This window comes from Amphiura filiformis, chromosome 9, assembly GCF_039555335.1.
Source record: "Amphiura filiformis chromosome 9, Afil_fr2py, whole genome shotgun sequence".
NCBI classification, from domain to species: domain Eukaryota; kingdom Metazoa; phylum Echinodermata; class Ophiuroidea; order Amphilepidida; family Amphiuridae; genus Amphiura; species Amphiura filiformis.
The window spans coordinates 34,885,254-34,906,270 of NC_092636.1; the positions used below are offsets into that span (position 1 = coordinate 34,885,254).

Below are 21,017 nucleotides of genomic sequence, written 5' to 3' on the forward strand. Positions count from 1 at the left end.
TCTCATCTGCAGCGGTAATGTCATTTATATTACAACTATCATGCATATTGTCATTAACATAAGTATCATTATTTGATGAAACAACATTTGATAAAACAACATAATTATTACTTTCATCTTCATTTACATGAGTACACAATGGTACGTCATTGGGTAAAACAACATTATTATCATCAACATTATTATCATCAACAAGATTATCATCAACATGATTATCAACAATGTTATCATGTTATAGCTGATTGGTTCCCATGATAAGGCACCCAGCAAGTGGTCATAAACAAAAGAGGAATTGAATATTGATAAAAACTTATTACTATTTCAATACTATAGTACTCACCCTCCTTGTTTCCATAAGAAGCCACTCTTTTCTATTACTTGCATATCATCCTGAAATAAAGAGAAATTAAGCAAATATTAATCATAATGAATTGTTTATGAATTCCACCATTGTACATGCAAATACATAAACTACACTACATGTGACAAAACTTTGATGACATTTTGTAAATCTGGAGATACTATATTACGTTAGAATGTACGTTATTCAGTAATTTTAAACTTATTTCAGGTCATCAAAAGTAATAAGAACTTCCTTTTGTGTGTCACCCTAATTTCTATTCACATATGCCATGAGTTTGGTTAAGTTGTAACACCACATGTACTACATAGTAAGAAATCTCAATCTCAGATGATATCCCAGCATGCAGTAGGGTTTATTCTGGATAAAATGTAAATATCACCTGCACATGAAAGTCATCTTAATCAATTTGCATAAGGGATGTGCTACAATAAAATCTGTCTTGATGGTGAATGTCACTAATCTGTCCTCGTGAAAAATGCTAATGAATTCTCGCGATTCCAAATACAGCGCGCCACCAACGACGGCAGTGAAAATTGGCTTGGGGTCGACAGTTTTTCATCAACCATAGCTGACCATTGTGATTATTACTCTAAAAACACAATGTTTTATAGTACTTTTGAAATTTTTTGAGATTTTCTGTGTTGAAGTGAAATATTGCAGTTTGATATTCACAGATGTCCTTTTCTAAATCCCATAAACTTGACGTTGATACTAGCTGTTTCCTTTTTTGTTATACATTTTCTAAAACCGCCCTTTTTGTTTTTAAACTTTATGCGATGCTTTTCAGCCCGATACTGTGAGCCTAGTCAATGCGAAGTAGGCCTAGGCCTGTCCTTTTTTTTAATGGAAAACGCATAGGTTTTATTTTGGTTATTAGAATAAATTGTTTTAATTCTTTCTGAATTTATTGTTTGTTCAATACGATAATAATATAACACCAACATCCATACTATAGGTGTTGCATTTTTATAATCGGCCTACATTTTCTAAAAATGGGTTTTTTTGCACGAAGGCGCTTATAGCGGCCCGCCGCGCGGGATAGGCCTACCGCAAAGAAATTCAAGTAAATTTTTAAAAGATTCTTAATGTCTCATTACTATAAACATGCATCACATTGGTTTGCCGTTTTTGTTATTATTGTAATTGTTTGATTTGTCCTTATTATATTTTTAGCCTAAATTTGTATTTTTAATTGTATTACTATCAAACATTAAAAAATTACGATCACAATAAAAACACTTTGTAGGCATAGCCTACAGATAGGCCCTAAAAATAACATTTATTTTTTGTTAATATTTCAATTTTAGACTTTAATGCATAAGTTCAACAATACCTCATAGAGTTCTAGCATTATAATAAAGATGAAGAAAGTTTCAAACTGCATGCAAAAGAGTAGGCCTACAAGAATTTAAAAGATCATTATTTTACTGGCATAGGCCCATCAAGAAAATATGCATGAAAAACTCCATAACTTTAGAACCAAGTATGCTAGACCTTTGGTGTTTTCACAGTAACACAATTTTCAAAATGCCTCTTTGCCCCCCCCCCCCCCCCATGAACCAGATCGTGTCACAATTAAGGTTTAAATTTGACAATTGTCATGCCCGATTTTAATATTAATTCATGTTTCTTTTTCATATTTTATTTTTACTTCCGCTTTCTTGCATGTCATACCATCTTTATTTCATATTGCCCCTTTTCATAACCCAAGGAAATTTACTCTTAATGTAGGCCTAGGCCTACTCCCAATTAAAATAGCACACGTTGGTTGGAATGAGTTTCTTTTAGTCATATAATATCGGTCGGCACAACATTGAAAAATCAAAAACTGTTTCGACTAAATATTCAATTGGGCAATTTTAAACGCCTAGGCCTATACATGTTTTTTAAAAAAAAAAAGAAAATGGGAAAGATTAAAATCTTTCCCATTTTATTTTTCTTTCTCATGAAATTATAAGTCAACACTGTGAAAAGAACTGAACTGTAGTGTAGCCCAACCTTTACGGCATTGTGGACTTTGGCCAAATTGGAAAGGTTTAAATTTGGAGGGTCGACATTTCTTGCATATTAAATAATGGATCAGGCCCATGGATCATGGACTCAACCTACAGAGTAAAGAGGTCAAATCTGGGGATGGACTTTATTGGAGGGGTGAACGCATTGTTTAGGCCTGCTTCATTTGAGACTGAAGGGGCGAACCGGGACACACCCCCCCCCACACACACACACACCAATTTACGGTGAAGAATATACTGTACAATAAGGGACAAAACAAGATAACTTAACAATAGTTTGGAGGCCATTATAGGCCTAAATGAAAATGAAAACATGCCTATTCATACAGAAGGGTAGGCCTATTCGAGCCCCCGCACCAAATTTATTGAGGGGGCTGAGCCCATGCAGCCCCCGGTTCATAAGCCTATGTAATTTTGTTGACAGAATTGCACCACAAGAGTTTATTTTAAAAATTAACAGGTTTATTTGTTTAGTGCAAGTATATCTGATATATTTTCTCCCGACATTATACATTGGGGCCAAAGTGTTTTGTTTATGGCTATAGGCTATAGAAGGAAATGGCTTCTAAATTTACCACCTTTCGTGATCATACAGTAGGCCTACATCATGCTACAAAGAGCGTTTCAAAACGTCTTCAAAATGCTTTAAAACAATTAATTCATATCTATTCAAGTTTGTAAAAAGGTTATAAATGTAAAACATCTATAGGCCTAGGTTAGGAAAAAATGATAAAAATAAAAAAATAAGACAAGCGCTCAAAACATTTATGAAAACCAAAAGCTTTTGTCTTAATCATGTATCACGCATGGTATAATTATGGGAAAAGTTATCCAAACAAGAAATAAAAAAGACTTAGATTAAATTTCCTGTTTGAAATTGTCTTGCATCAAAAGCATTTTCTATTATAGGCCTACCCAAACTCGAAAATTGACATTTTGACATCGGGTTTATAGGCCTAGATGGTCGATCAGAGACATCAACATTTTTGACATCGAGTTTTAACCGTCGATGGTTGAATAGGAATAGAGTACATTTGAAATTCGAAAACGTTTTAATCGTATTAAAAAAAATGCTTTACGCTGTCCATGCTGTTAAAATATGTACCGGTATTGAATATTTCGTTATTCTAAAAATTGAGAATTAGGCCTCCTTTACTTAAAACAAACAAGGTTTAAAAATTGGTTTTTTAAGGATATATTCATGAGGGTCTAAGTAGGCCTAGGGGCCTATCCCCAATCACTGATTTTTCAGTGTTTTCTTTTCTTGTAAACGAGAGCCTAAAGTATTTTCCCAATCGCCTCGGATCGGGTTCGGAAAAGTTTGAAATAAGGGTTTAATTGATGCCCATTATTTTGTGTGGGAATAGGCCTAACACTCTGAACATTCACAGATGTAGGCCTAAACCATGACTATCAAAATTAACTTTAAAATGGAGGCAGAAAAAAAAACATTAAAAAAATATATACTTTACGCTGTCCATGCTGTTAAAATATGTATTGAATATTTCGTTATTCTAAATATTGAGAATATTAGTAGGTATGTCACAGTGGCTGCACAATAATTCTGCTACACTGTGCATGCAAGCATAACAGTGAATTGAAAAGGGCGCGCTTCAAATTTGGCCAATTTTAGGAAACATCCATGTCGATAAATGAATTTCTTCATATGTTCCATTTATCCAAATTGTTTAAATTTTTAATATATGATGTGTGAAGCCTTTCCGAGGCTAACATCGGGTCCTCCAAAATTAAAATTGTTTTGTTTAAGAGCTACTGCCTGTTTTATGGATTTTTGAAGATCGCTCATAAATCAGTAAATATAGGCCTATTGAAGTAAAGGAACTACCACCATTTAGCTGAAATACTAATCTTTCTTAGCATGTAAATTAATTCCGTCGACAACAAATGAAACACTTCCCTAAAACCAGTTGAAGCAAAACATTAATCAATGTTTTTTTAGGGAGTAATTTTCCAAACCACAATAGCTCTAAGCCATTGTGTGTGTCCAAGGCCATACTATTTTTGTATACGCGGTACAGTAAAATTGCTGTTCACTTTACCGATTGTTCTCCCGTGTTAATCCAGATGACAAAATGTTAATTTAAAGTCTCATTGCAACTGAATTTTAATTTTTAATTTTCGGACTTGGCTTTGAGTAATGGTGACACATACCATGTTTACAGTAAAAATGAAAATTATATTCTAGACACCGTCAAAATGTCAAACTTTTATTTTTTTTGTATTGTTTTTAAATAATTAACTGCAGTTTATTTATTCAACCTCATAACAGGATCATACTTAAAAAAAATTATGATGAATGAACAGACGTTCATTAATATTGAAAAAAACCTAAAATTACTCATGCCTAATTTGCATAATAATAGCATAAATACATAATTAGCTGTAATTACCTAATTTGCATAATTAATTACTTTTTGTGTATTTTTTGTTATCAATTGAAAGAACGTTGTATACATATGTGTGCAAAAAAAACCGCACCTTTATATCATGTACGGTTTTCTATTGGCATCAATTTTGCATATTAATTAGCTGAACTTAGTCATTTTTTGAGATTTAATTCGTCTGCAGATTGGCCGAAATTGCTAAAATAGTATATTTGGTTAAGACAGGGTTCGAGGTTTGAGTCAGGTTTTACTGCCAAAATGGGGGAAAAATGAAGTTCATGTTATCATAACATTATACATGTTTTCTGGACTAGAATTTTGTGCTGAGTTCATTTCTGAAGTTTTTAATACACAGGGTATCACCATTTTAAAGATATGTAACAAATTCTAAGCGCATGTTGTTTTTACGAAGAATGATATGAAAATGTTAACCAATCCTGGGAGTCTACTTGGAACACAACTGTATTTTTAAAAAGTTACAGAGCATTATTACTTCAGTTAAAGTTGTTTTGAATCTATAAATATGTAAAACAAACTATAAAGACTGCTTAAACACTGTTCTCATGTATGAAAATGAAATGATGTTGGTACTGAGGCCCCTGTATTCCTATATATTTAGTAAACATATAGCGGTCAGGTTTGGTGTCAAGACAATAAATCTATTGATGTCTAAACTCATAAAGAAATTATGTTCTTAAAGTGTTAATGTATAACTGATTACCTTTACACAATCTTAAAATGTTTATACTGAAGCATATAGCACTTTATTCACCCCTGACATCAGAAATGGCTTGTTGATAGCGCAACTGAATATTGTGTGATCTAGCGGCACGGGCTGCATCAACTTTATTTTCTGATAAGTGGTTGATGTGATGAGCTGGTACAGAACTAAAGTTCTCTTCACCATACCACTTGACTAATACTTGTTTCAGTTTTCTCAGGATAGAACTTCTCAGATGTTCAGGTACATCAGTTGGGGAAATGACTTTAGCTGGATACCAGAAGCAACCATGCTTTGCCCATACTACATCTCCCGGTGTGAAAGATTCTTCATCATCGGTGGTCATTATTATCATCAGATCATCCCTTTATAATTACATATTTGAGGGCACAACATGAAAGGCATTGACTGTTCTTCCTGGAATAACTTTTATGGGTGTGACCTTTGGGTTTAAGGGGTTGATACATCAGAAAAATGGCGTGAACCTCAAAATGGGGCAAAATCTGAGTCGTAAAAAAAATTATTTTGAAAAAAGTGTACATGGCATCCTTCCACAAATCTAATCGATTGTGGAGATTGGTAGAGTGCACAATCGATCAACTTTTCAGAGCTGTACCTCCATAAGTTTTTCCGAAATAATTTTTTTTACAATTTGCCATCTTTTTTTCACGCTTAGGGGTAACATTTTTGCAATTTTCTTCAAATTTTCTTTTTGAAGGAAGTTAAAATTATTATCAGTGTGTGGCAAATTGAAATATCATTAAAATGAGGGGTTAATGAGGTCTCTAGCCCCTTTAGATCAAATTTTATGGTGAAACTAAGATACAAATCTCTCGAAAATGACCTTTTTTGGGCTTCGTTTTTTCACTTTCAAGTTCAACTTTATCCGGGTATGGTATACAAAGTAAGCAATGAAATCAATTAAAAACAGTTTTATTTGAACAAATAAACCATCAGGTAATACAAAATAACAGAGAAAGACAACATTTATCTATATAGTAGAAAATATGAGGGATTAAAATTAATGGTGAAATTTTTTTCACCTAAAACTGGTCATTTTCAGTAAAAATGGCCATAAATCCATGTTTAACCCAAAAACGACTTAAGATACAGTATTCTAAGTTAGGAAAATTGAAAATTCAGACATTTTTACCTTAGAAATACTATATATGCTCATTTTTAGAAGTATTCTTCACACCTAAATATTTTTTTCACACATTTGGCAGTGAAACCTGACTCAAACCTCGAACCCTGTCTTAATTTATTATGATTATTCAATGATAGATTTTTAAATTTTGTTTTCTGTAACGAAGTCAGGAAAGATAGGCATTTAACATGTGATATTTCAATTAACGCTGCTTTTTCAAGCAAGCGTCCAAATATACCTTCAAAATCTCGAAATGTGCCAATTTTGTCATTACAGCCATTTGTGGCAGGATTTCATTCCATCTACGAGCATCTTTAAATTGACACTACATCACAATGCATTGACCGATTTCAATTCTGTTTTTTGATTTTTGATGCTTTAATAAAGCTCAATAATGTAGGAACATTAAATAACGTGTTTCTGCTGCGATTATTTTTGAGGTGATATGCCTAATATTAGGCCTACTTTACTTAAAATAAACAAGGTTTAAAAATTGGTTTTTTTTAAGGATATGCATGAGGGTCTAAAGTAGGCCTAGGGCCTATCCCCAATCATATTTTTTAATCAAGTCTATTATTGGCCTTCTTACCATGCTTACAACAAAGCTTAACGACCTGAAAGTGTTTTCTTTTCTTGTAAACGAGAGCCTAAAGTATTTTCCCAACACCTCAGAAAGTTCGGAAAAGTTTGAAAATAAGGGTTTAATTGATGCCCATTATCTTGTGTGGGAATAGGCCTAACACTCTGAACATTCACAGAGGTAGGCCTATACCGGTAGGCCTAAACCATGACTGTCGAAATTAACTTTAAAAAGGAGGCAGAATTGGAAAAAAAATCGTCGGAGGGTTGAATTAACAGCTGATCATCAGCAACGTAAATAAACAAATTTGAGTAATCGATAGCAACACTCGTTGCGTTTCCCCCTTCCAGGGTCGATGGTTCATCGTCGACGCGTCATGGATGTCGACTTTTACCCATGATGCTCTGCGCGAAGTTGATCAGCCAGGCGTGATCGTAGGTGGCGCGCTGTATTTGGAATCGCGTCAATTAAATAGACATAAACATGTTACATTTCCAACTTTTTTGTGTATTGGCCTTTAAGAAAATGTGATTCTCAACATGAAAAAGACCCCCCTGGTACTTGTCCCCATTTTGTAATAGAATTTGCCCTCTCACAGATTTAGCCCCCAATTTTTTTAAAAGTATATTTTGGTACAGTTTTGCTCTGAATTTTACCTCAAATATCACTTTAATACTTGATAATATTTTCACACACTCCTAGATAGTGAGAGAGCAAACATTAGTAAAATACAAGGTGTGCATAAATATTGTATAATTGCACGGGCGTGCACTCCGTATAGTACGCGCAGTGTTTTAGGATCTGTTCAATTTTCTTGCGGGTTGATGCAGTTATATTTGCTTGCATTTTCCAACATTTTAGTGACAATTTTTATTATAAAAATAGCAAAAATCACAGGATTGTGTGAAATAGGTTAATAAAATCATATCACTTATTGCTCAAAAGTTGTACAAAATAATGCACTACTGAGATGTTGATGCGTCTAATGCTTTCCCCTGTTGGGCTCATACATTAGAGGCATCAAAATCTCAGTACAATTTCACTACTCTCAATAAGCAATATGCGGGGCAATTTTAGTTTAAACAAATTTGTGCCGTTATCGGTTGTCAGAAGTGTTGATGCCCTTCTTGCGGCAACATATCAACATGCAATTGCATATCGACAATGAACGACACCAGACCTAATAGGCTACAAGCTTGGCAACCTAAAACCGCAGGGTTGGCAACCTATTTTTAGTAACACTGATGCAGACGTGTATCTTGCAAATTCCTGTGAATCACTATCAGTAGTACGTAAACTTTTGTGAAGTATTATAGAAGATGAGTGCTTTCTTATTTTAAATACATGTGAGCTATTAACTTAAGCTTGTGATTTTAGTCATTAGATTCGCATATTAATGAAACTAAGGCAATTCTCCCAGAGCAAGCGATTATAGCCAGTGTACAGGTATGAATCCTAACTGTGCCATTAGTGCATCTCAAAATAGTTGTTGACTGTCGATAATTGTTGATACGTCGGAAGTATTTTCTTCTGATTTATCGACACATCAAGTATGTATTGATACACCACTAACCAAAATATGTGTAGCTTATCCCCCCTCCCCAAACCAAACCTGTCACTGCCATCCATCTTTGGTAATAAAACCCTGCTTATCTGGTAATTGACCTTTTCGGTAAATCCCATAAGCCTTTGCAAGTACACCTGAGAACTCGTCATTTTATGTCACGCCGTCTTGCAATGCACAGTAACGATGTTCGATAAACGATGTGAGCATCAGCGCAGATCAGCGTGACGTAAAATGACCAAGTTTTCAGGTGTACTCGCAAAGGCTTATGGGATTTACCGAAAAGGTCAATTGGTATACTTACATGTGTAAAAGCTTGATGTATCCTACTCAAGGTGGCGTCAAGACGTTTTCTAGTCTGCTCCTGTAAATGTAAATCAAGAAATAGAAGCACAACATTTTAATCAAGTACTTAGTTTAAATTAACCTTGAAAATTATGTCGATACTAAGCTATTGTTAAAAGCTATAGGCTCTCCTAAACAGTGTTACTTTACCATTTCACCATTTTTTCCCTTTTTTTTTTTTTTTTACCTTCGTTTTTATTACATACTGGTGCAATGGTAAGAAGCGGATGGAATATACCGTACCTGTTGGCTTGTTGTGTCCTCAATATCCTGAAATATAATAATCCGTCTGTCAATTCAGGATGGTATATATTTGATAACATTTTCCCCTTAAATTATATTAAACTCCCAATTCTTCTCACATCCAATTTGCTCAAGTCTCTAATAACACAAGTTTTCTTAATTGCTACGTTTAGTCACTCATGGACATGGATTATACTGTTTTACTACCATTAAGTTGTAATTGTTTGTAAATTGATACATATTATGTCCAACCTATTAAGTGTGTTAATCTATTAATTGTTTTAAATTTCCGTAATTAGTCTTGATTACATAATACTCAATTGAAACGTTCCTGACTCTTAATCCGAGTGCAATACTTGTGCTGGATTTATAGTGCTCAAACTTGAATGACTTTACCTACGGTGGCAGACAGGTGGTTTGCTACAAGATATAATTGGGTGTATTTAATAATAAGGCAAAAAAAAGTTTGCTTGCCCTCGAATGGATTTTTAAAAAAAAGAAGGAATTTGGCCTAAGTGAACGTATGATGTTATGTGTTGAACATTGTGACGGTTTTGTATTCATTAAGGTGGTACTACACCCCTTGATAAATTTGTGACTACTTGTGCATTTTTCTCAAAAGATAATAACACACTGGTATATCATAGGGGCAAGGAATCCAGTTAATACACTGGAATTTACGGTATTAGTGTGATTAAAAAGAAACAAAAGCCTAGTGCAAAAATGAGTGATCTTTTTTCTTGTTTTGATATTATTTAGCTACATTTTGTAAATTGAAAATGTAACATGGAAAAACATTGGCATTATCAACAAAAATAAAATAAAATAAATACAATTTTTTACCATTATTTGTAATAGCAAACCTGGAGAAAAAAATTATGAAAATGAACAATAACCCTATTTTACATCCACATGAGGTGAAACTAAACTAAAATTTGTAAACATTTTTCATAAATGATTCTCTACCAGTAATTTTATTTCCATGAGCATATGGAAAAACAAGTCTTGATTCTTAGAATAAGACCAACATTACATGAGACATATGTCAATTAAGTCACACAACATATCTCATGCACACAAGATTGCAAGTAATATTAAGCCAGCTTAGCTCATGGCAAATATAGTGTTGGGTCTTTTGGTTTTTTGTTTCGTATTATTTAAATTTCTATCAATTAATGGAATTGTGAATCAACCCTAAAGTCCTGGTTGCTATCAATGCCCTGTCTACTAGAAATCAGATACTGATCATGCATCAACCCCTATGTCACAGTTCAGGTATGTTGCAAATATAAGTATAACCTGTTCATTCTGGGGATTAAACCTGTCACCCAAATGCTAATTAAGCTACTTTATTAGTGCAAGAGAATTCACTTTTTAAAGTGTTCAAGTGGAAATTTACATAAGCTGGAAATTCTCTGGAATTAATTTCATACCTTGAATTTTCAATGTGTGTCACATTCCGAAGATATCAAGTTACCTTTTAGGTCATTGACCCATTGATGATACCATACCCATTTATTTTTGCTTTGGTTTAGTAATATTTATAAATATGAAAACTGAACTGATAGAAAGCAAAGTATTTAGTTCAGTTTATGTTTATTAAACTTTTTCTTCGTAAACGACCACCATTCATTATGATGATGATAGATACCAGTAAAATGCACCATTGTGTAATTTTCCGCCATACTTATACATTTCCCCTCATTTTTTAGTGATTCATATATCAGGGATAGATTTACATAATTTGTGAGTACATGAAATCTAAGTTTATGTTGAAACAAATAAAAATAATTTCATAAGTATCATTTTACATGGGGGAGGTAACTCCATTGTGAATTTGGGTACAGGGATATGTTGCTGAGAAGTGGCAAGTGGACCATCCATACACCAATTTTTCAATAAATATTTACCCATTGCTATACCAGAAGACTTTTTCAGTCAAACTGAATGCAAATTACCAATATTTAGGCAAATTTCAATACTTTTGGCTGCAGTAAAGCAAAATTAGCATATTTTTCAAGAAAAAAATTAGGAATATTTTGATAAAATAACCCATTAATATACCAAAATTGGCCGAGAAAAAGGGGTCATTTTAGCATCCTATTACGTTAATTGCAGTCTACTTTTTTAGCACTGTAATATTTCACACATTCCTTATTGCAATTATTAATTGATGATCAAAAGGCTTAACAAATAATTCAAAACCATTTGCTTCATCGTTTGTGCCAATTCATGCGGTACATTTGCAAAAGTACATTAATTCATCAATCATTATATTTACCATTTCCATTTTTAAAATGTTTTGTTGTTCCCTGCACTTAAGGGGGTACTACACCCCTGCCCAATTTTGTGCCTATTTTTGCATTTTTCTAAAAAATTATAGCACATTGGTGGCAAGTAAGATATGTATATCATAGGGGCAAGAACTACAACTACTGTACTGAAAATTCAGCAACTCAAAGCAAGTAGTTATTGATTTATTGATCAGATATTGGTTTTCCCTCATTTTTGACTGTAACTCCACAACTGTTGTCTGTGCTGAAATAAAATTTCCAGTCCAGTAGTTGTAGTCCTTGCCCCTATAATATACATATCTTACTTGTCCCCAATGTGCTATAATTTTTGAGAAAAATGCAAAAATAGGCACAAAATTGGGCAAGGGTGTAGTACCCCCTTAACATCAAAATAGATGATCACAGCAGCTGTTATCTACAGGAGATCTTGTCATTATACAAGGTGATTTGGGCAATGAGCCATGCTAATGTTCTGACATATATGAAACAATTATCTTGTATTTGTGAACTGCATGTCTTTTTTCAAAATACCAGGTCATTTCAAATCATAGATTCAATTGATAAAAGTGGATTAATTTCAGAATACAAGTAAAAAATATTACAAAAGACAAGGGGTTTAAATAAAATGGGCTATTCCAATTAAAACCCATCCCCTATAGAAGACATGTCCTTAGTCTCCCACACAGGGGGTTTAGATTTCAAATGGGTCACCCATTCAGGTAACAGCATTTGAAATTCACACTCCATGTGTGGGAAATTAAGGTCATGTCTTCCATAGGGGTGTATGGATTTCAACTGGAATAGCCTAAGGGACCGTTCACAAACACTTGTTGGGGGCCTGATGCAAAAAAATTTCATCACAAAAATTTTCGGGCCATCAGGCCTCCCCTAACAAGTGTTTGTGAACAATCCCTAAAGAAACTATAATTATTCTGTTATTGTAGTGAAATACAGCGGTAAAAATGCCAGTCACATTGCAAAACTTCTGTTGGTAACTGCTGACATGTGCAACATCATTAAAAATTTAAAAATAGACACAGTAAATGATGTTATTTTGTAAAACCTGTAATTAGTGCCAGTCTTCACAGCCACATTTAATACAATCATATTTTCCCACCCATTTTTGTATTTTTTTCCATTCAAATAATTTTCAATTTCAATTTCATCACGTACATGTATCATGTTCTACTTCATCAGCCAATTTATTTTTTTGTTAAAAAAAAATCATTTAGGATAGTGCAAATATCTCCTATGTAAATCGCATATATTTTTACATGGATGGTTTACGTGGATTTCTGTATATATTTTATATATTTAAATTTTTTTATTTATTTATATCATTAGACTGATTAATGTGGTGTAAATTCATTAATTAATCTTTTTTGTTCCTTTGTTGTTTATTCAGTTAATTATTCATACATTAATTTAGTTATTCATTTTTATTGTTATTATTTTCAATTTAATTGGCTGCTAAGCTAAAATATTTATACCACAAGTTCACTTTCTACATGATTTGGTGCAACAGTTTTCAACAACCACACACTAATGAAATAAGGTTTAAATATACCGTACTGACGCGAGTATAGTCCCACCCCGTTTTTGGGTGAACATTTTTCAAAATTGGGGGTGGGACTATACTCAATTTCAACAAAAAAAAATAAAATAAAATAAATTTTTTTTTTTATTTTTTATTTTTTGATTTTTGAGTGTCCCTGGACCTAGACCTAAATGCTAGGATCATTCATGGTTGACCTAAAAAAAAAAAAAAAAAAAAAATTCAAGATGTTTTGTTATTTTAATATGAAAATTGATAATTTGTATTCATGTCATACTCTATTAATGATTTCAAAATGCATTGAATTTGAATGCATTTTGAAATCATTAATAGAGTATGACATGAATACAAATTATCAATTTTCATATTAAAAATAACAAAACATCTTGAATTTTTTTTTTTTTTTTTTTTTAGGTCAACCATGAATGATCCTAGCATTTAGGTCTAGGTCCTGGGACACTCAAAGCCGAAAAAAAATAAATAACTTAAAAGAAATTTAAAAAAAATTATTATTTTTTTTTTTTTTTTTTAATTTCTGAAATTTTCCGAAAGTTTGGGGTGGGACTTTACTCGAAGGTGGGACTATACTCGGCGTCAGTACGGTAATTATTTTTCATTTTTCCCCTGTTTCCAAAATTAAAAGCATATGACACATATGGCTCCAATGGATATTTCAAGAAAATCTGTCAAAATTACACAAAATTTAAATTAATTACACAAACTTTTTAAACAAAAACGCTTAGGCTTAGAAAAAAGGCTTAGGAAAACAGTATGGAAATGCTTAAATATGTAAATTTTCCTGCTTGCTGTGCTCGCAATATATATCTAGACCATTTAAGGTGTGCAAATTGGGATCCCAAAAATTTGGCATGTGCAAAATGGGGGGCGCTCCCAATTTGCAAAAGTATGAAAAAGTCCCAAAAATTCCAATTTGCGAGCATAGCAAGAATAACAAATATGATTTTTTATGGCTTTTGGTAAAAAAAATCCTTAGTTTGGGAAAAAGGTCCACTTTTCACAAAATTTCCCCCCCCCCCTTGGAAAAAAGGTCCACTTTTCCAAAATCCACACCCCTAAAAAAATCCTGCATACAGGCCTTCTCTCATTCATAGGCTTCTTTATCTTTTGGTTGATTTCCTCAGCAATATCTCAAAACTAATGTCTGCCTAATTTCATTTGATTCCATTACATGATACCAGTGTTGTAGTCCTCGAGTACTGTCCTTGGCCTCGAGGACTCCTCGAGGACAGGTTTGGAAGTCCTTGGTCCTCGGACATGTAGTCATTGGCCTCGGACGTGTAGTCCTTGGCCTTGGCCTCGGCCTTGGACCTCAAAGTCCTTGGTCCTCGACAACAAGGACACGACAAGGACAGGAAAAATCATAAAAAATGCAGGCGAATGTATCAAGAGTGATTGAGTTCAGAATTTGCTGTTTAGTTATCAATTAAAACTTTTTAGAGAAACATGACAAGGATAGCTTTTTATTGTACCTGATACTCTGTAACTATCATCTTTGCTTTTTGCACTATGTCATGCACATGGAAGCCAAATATGTGGTTTTATATTAAAATTCCACTCAGCCAATATGATTCCTAAAATAGGAATATCGAATAGACACAAGAGGTTCTTTAAATATTTTAAGAAACTGTAGGACGGGTTTCGATTAACTGTGATCAAATTAATTTGATTTATTTTGGTTAATCTCATCGCCTACATTTTGCGGGGTTTGATCTTAAGATAGATGCCCATTTTAGGCTGCTTTGTCGCACATATACCACATAACTGTCTAGCTTTTTGACATCAAAATGGTAGCTATTCGGATCAAACACATTGCTTGATCAAATTGCTTGGCGTGAGACACCAGTGGCGGATCTAGGGCAGTAAAAAATATGCAGCCATTGCATCGCGCTTGCGGGACGCATGGGGTGTCTGAGGACTGGCCCCTCAGATATAAGAAAATGTTGTAAAATGAAGACCTATTTGAAGCGATTTGGTGGCCCATTTTTGGCACTATTAGTGTGTAAAATTTTAGTCTGTAAAAGCGATAAATCTGTGAAATGTCGGTCCATGAAGCATTTCATGGACAAGTTTCCCCTATTATTGTAGACCTATAAATGGCTTTAAACATACATTGGCAAATGTTGAAAGCAGAAGCAAAAAATGGTGACTTGTTTATTCACTATGCATGGGGGTGTCTTAAAAGTTGGAAAATTTTGCAAAATGAAGACATAATTCAAGCCATTTTGGCATTAAAGTGTGTAAAATTTTAGTTTGAAAAAGCTGCAAATTTACTAAATGATGATTCATGAACGCTGTCGTGGACAAGTTTTCCCTATTGTTGTACATGTAGGCTTATAGGCCTAAATATAAATTGGCAAATGTCAAAAGCAGAAGCGAAAATGGCCACTTGTTTATTCACTAAGCGGGGAGGGGGTGTCTGAGGGGGGATATGTTGCTCCCTAGGGAAGTTGAAAAATTGTGCGAAAATGAAGGTCCAATTGAAGCCAATTGGTGCCTCATTTTTAAATCCCGGGGTTGAAATCATTGCTTATTAGGCCTAAAGAGAAATTTACTGCCTGGGCGTGAGATTATACAACCTTGGCGTGAGACTGTGAGAAAGTGACCGAATACGTGAGATTCACGCCCAATGCGTGAGAGTTGATAGCCCTGTAAGTGTATTATATTATAATCTTCACTACTTATATGGATGCATCTTGGCTAGATAAGACTAAGAAACAAACCGATATAATGAACAAGTTTGAAAATACAACATACTTGGGTTTTGTTGGTTGAAACTAGGATAAAGAGCCCATTTTAGGCAGGTTTATTTTATAAAGTTCTATAATAGGCATACCGTGCAATGTTATTTAACGTGCATATAAAATTGCCTTATGTTGACGACAATATGACCCCGTTTGGGTGTGGTTTAGTATGGGTCATTATTATGAAAGTCCTTGGTCCTTGGCCTTGGCCTCGGAGACAAAAGTCCTTGGCCTCGGAGGGTTGTCCTTGGCCTCGGACACCATGTCCTTGGCCTTGGCCTTGGCCTCGGACACCAAGTCCTTGGCCTTGGCCTTGGCCTCGGACACCAAGTCCTTGGCCTTGGCCTTGGCCTCGGACATGAGGTCCTCGACTACAACACTGCATGATACAATACATGGATTGAACTACCTCTTACATATGTACAGCCATTGCTTTGCTTCTACTTACATCAATACTTCTACTGTGTTTAGATTCCCTGTTCCTCTTCGGCAATCCTGGACGCCTCTTCAGTTGCGCTTCTAAATTACTACGGAATTCTGCGGAACCAAGACCCTGTTATAAAATATGTTTTGAAATCATTAGTCAATATCAAGTGCTATTCTCTCTATACACAGAATAGGTACTTCATACTCTGTTCATCAACTCCCCCTCCCTAATTTTTTGGAATTAAAAAAAAAATATCAAGTTTTGCCAAATAAAACATAGCTCCTTTAGTTAGTTCTAACTGGGAGTAAAAGCCAAATTTTAATATTTTTACAATTTAAGGGATAATGGGCCAAAAACATGCAATTTTGCATGTTTTCTTACAATTACATTTACTTACAATATTCTAATACTTGGCACAAGTCTAATCTCTCAGAATATTAAGTATAGGCTAAGAGTTAGCTCATAATTTTAATATTTTATGTTATTTTTGATAAATTGATTATAAATAAGATTAGAAAATGTGTTTTCTATAAATTATAATGCATAACTTACAGTAGTATTTGTCGTAAGTGTTTGGGCTTTTTTGTCACAAACGAAAAAAAGTGCCCCCAAAACACACATTTTTGGCCCTTATTTCCAAAAATTGACCAAAAAATATCAAAATATGACTTTTATTGCCAGTTTAAAGTAAAGGATTAGGATTTAGCTACATGTATGATTCATTTGGCAAAACTGAGTAATTTTTTTAAATCAAAAAGATAGTGCTGTATTTTTCTGGAATAGGCAGTAGCATATTAATTTATGTTCATGCTTGTTCCAGAGTTTCTTTTCCTTTGTTTTACCTGACAATGATATTGTATATTTATTTAATTACCGTTGCAGAATAAAATGCGACAAACTGGAATTACTTTTAGGGTGTTCTGTTTTAGCAATTACTGGTTGCACATTTAATCTCAAGTCAGGCGCTACATAAAGTCATGGACAACGATACTTTAATATGATCAGGTTTGGTCAAATTTAATTATGTATCATGAGCTGCAGCAACAGACTCTTAACAGAAGTAAAAAACTTACAAAATATAGGTCAACTCTTTGTTCTTTACATATTTTTGTAAAAAAAACCTAATTTTTGCAGGAACATGTTAAAGTATGACGAAAAAATAACAAAAACTATGTGATCTGTAAAAACTATGTCAAACATCTCCTTATGTGATCTTTTCAAAACACAGTTGTACATACATATACAGTCACTTAACACAAATTTCATAGCAAATTTCTACTCATAAATGCATGCATGAAATCATGAGAGTAGTTATAAATAATGGATAAATTAATTTAAAAACTTAGAACTATTTATGCCACAAAAGTGCCTGCATGGCTCATTAAAATAATTAACACCCCTATTATGCTGCATATATGTGTTTATGTTTTATGCATAGTCTAGGGATAATGCGCACTGAATGAGTCACATACAGCATGCTATAACAACAGTCTGTCTGAACATTACTTACAAGTTAAAGCCATAATGTACAATCTTTTTAAATTAATTTGATTAATTTTTCAAACCTGATTTTTTTTTGTCATTGGTAATGTTTACACAAGTCCCAACTTTCAGAAAAACAGAACCAGCCCAATTTAACTTGGTAAGTTTTTAGGTCAACATAACAATTTTGAATTACTTTTAATATTAAATCCCACATAAACACATCACAAGAAATAAGTCCCCCTCTGAAAATTTCGTCAAAACATCGTAAAGTAAAACTTTGTACCAATAAAACTTCCTTAGAAATAATTATTATGATTGTTGTTTACTAAGTGTTGTGTGAAAATAAAAGATGTCCATGACTTCATGGCTGAATGAACCCAAATTGAAGACAAAAACTGCCCTTTCCAAAAGTCACAAAGTAGGCCTATGCTTGTTAAATGTAAGGCGTATTGGAACAAGGAATGGGACTGGCCATCTTATAACTCACTGTGCTGAATTCTGCACTAAGGGGATTTGCACAGCTGAATGATCAAGAATTGACACACATTTCAGTAAATGGTGAAGATTTTAACTGTTTTAGTAACAAGCCATGAATCAACTTTTGTGACAAGCATAGGCCTACTTTGTGACTTTTGAAAAGGGCAGTTTTTGCCTTCAATTTAGGCTCATTCAGCCCCGAAGTCATGAAAATCTTTCATTTTCATACAACACTTAGTAAACAGTCATATAATTATTTCAAAGTTAGTTTTATTGGTACAAAATGAAACCTTACAATGTTATGATGAAATGTTGATATGGGGACATATTTCTTGTGCTATGTTTAGAACAGCTATTTAGTAAGTGGGTTTTATTTCATTTTACTCATCATTTTGGCTTCAAATAACCAAAAAACCTTCCTAACAGTTGTGAGTTGTTATTATATTATTTCATAATATTTTGTAAAGAATAACACAATTGAAATTTGATCAAATCAAATATTTTGGCTTTAAAGGAAGCTATGCCTAGAACCTACATGTACATGTTGTAAACATTATTGGCCAATATTTTGAGCTTTTAATTTTATAAAATTTAATTGTCACACATTTATTACTTTATAAATGTCATTAATTAGACGGATAAAATTTGCTTAAGCCAGAAGCTCTGGGTGAGTTGCCCAATAGTAGATGACTTCTGGCTATTCCCAAGCTCAAGTGTTGTATAGTAGTAATTAAGGGACCGTTCACAAACACTTGTTGGGGGGGGGCTGATGCAAAAAGGGGGGCCTGAAAATTTTTGACCCTCCTAAAGGGGGGCCCTGAAAAAAATTACCATAAATTTTCCTGGAAAAATTGAGTTTATATGCTTTTCTATGGGGTTGACCCATAATTTTCATGTCAAAAAGGGGGGCCCTGAAATTTTTGAGGACTGTAAAGGGGGCCCCAAAAAATTTCAGCGATGAATTTTTTTTTTGCATCAGGCCCCCTTACAAGTGTTTGTGAACGGTCCCTAAAGTTTAAGTGTTTTAGTGTAGTAATTTATCACATTACTTCATAATTTTAACATTGCTATTAAACTAAAAGTTAATTTAAAACTAAAATGACATCAGGTCCGGTATCATTTGAAATATTCATTTTCTACATGTACATCGTCTACAAGCATGTATAAAATATGACTTAGTTTACTGCACTATGCTTTAAATAACTTTATATATTCAAGACACATAATCCAACTTAGTACGAACATAACACATACCTTGTATTGACGATCTTTGCACCAAGTATTTCTAGACAAAAATCCTACAATTTTTCTATTTTCTCACACCAACATTTCCAACAAACAATTTCTAAACCTAATTAATATACACCAGTTCATTTCACTCAATTTTTATCAAAATGATGTCAAAAATTTGGTGTGTATTGCACGGATCATGAGATTTCTGTATTTATTTTAATGCTATTGCAGTACAATGAATTGTTAATCCGGCTAGAACAGGGTCGAGTTTGAGGCTGAATGTTCTGTTATTCAGATCTCGCATCAGGTTAATGGGAGTCAAATGACTGACAGAATCGAGACAGTTCTGCCTAAAGTACCAAACATGTTCATACTTGATAGGCTTTTGTAAAGGTTACATTTTTTCCCAGTTATTAAAAACATGAGTACTGCAAAGGGATTATCAGCAAAAACAATGAACAATGCAATTATGTGTCAAACATTCTAAATCATAATTTACATATAGTACATAAATACATTTAAACTTTATTTTTATCAACAATATCTACAAGGACTCAAAATAATTTGTGTTACCCAATATTTGTTCAAAAATGTCTCATTTTAGTTAAATTTCTATATTTAACAATTTCATGTTCCTTCTTTTATTTACCAAATACTGTGTCCAAATAAGGTCTAAAATAACTTTTTGTTCCACATTGCACTCACAAAATAATCATTCCACCCACAATGTAAATATTTATAGGTCTCTAAGCTGAGACATGTTTGTGCTTTTATGTTTTTGGTTTTTTTAATCCTGATCCTAAAATCCTATATTATGAAGGGTAGCATCTGTCCTGAACCGTCAAATGGGACTGATGTTAAGGGATCTGGAATGAGCGTTTTGACAGTATTTTTTGTGGGACATGAGAGCACATCAGACATATCGAATTGCATTCTGAATACGAAAAATGTCTTTCTGATATCAAATAATTTTCATTTTTTAAATTCACGATATAATACAAATTTTATGACAAATTATTAAAATTTGATATTTTTCACAGTCCTCGAAATAAATTTTATAAATCTAATGACATATTCTTAAAGTGTATGTAGCTGGGAGGAAAAGCTGATGATCAATTGAAAATTTTGACCTTTCATATTGAAGATATGGATTTTTTTCCGAAAAAGACCCAATTTTGTTTGGTGTTTTAGGGAAAAAATCTGTATCTTCAATTGATACGAAAGGTCAAAATTTTTAATTGATCGTTGGTTTTTCATCCCACCTACATACACTTTAAGTATAAATCATCAGATTTATAAAGTTTACTTCGAGTACTGTTAAATATCAAAAATATCAATTTTTAATTATTTGCCATAAAATGTGTATTACATTGCGAATTTCAAAAAAAATCTAAATTATT

At 33.3% G+C, this 21,017-nt stretch overlaps 1 protein-coding gene across 11 annotated transcripts in view; it reads right to left on the bottom strand.

The window, feature by feature from the left end:
• The window catches only part of LOC140160919 (arf-GAP with Rho-GAP domain, ANK repeat and PH domain-containing protein 1-like), a 163,291-nt gene that overhangs the window by 134,666 nt on the left and 7,608 nt on the right, over positions 1-21,017 (bottom strand). For 10 of the 11 annotated variants that reach the window (XR_011860038.1, XR_011860037.1, XR_011860034.1 and 7 more), the window contains exons 2-5: positions 16,444-16,548; positions 9,385-9,411; positions 9,101-9,160; positions 341-390 (exon numbers count right to left, since the gene is read on the bottom strand). Coding sequence is in view for 2 of the 11 variants with exons in the window: in XM_072184264.1 (XP_072040365.1) it covers positions 341-390; positions 9,101-9,160; positions 9,385-9,411; positions 16,444-16,548 (242 nt within the window). In the remaining 9 variants the exon portion in view is untranslated. The remainder of the gene's footprint in view (positions 1-340; positions 391-9,100; positions 9,161-9,384; positions 9,412-16,443; positions 16,549-21,017) is intronic. The other variant, XR_011860033.1, reaches the window with a different exon arrangement.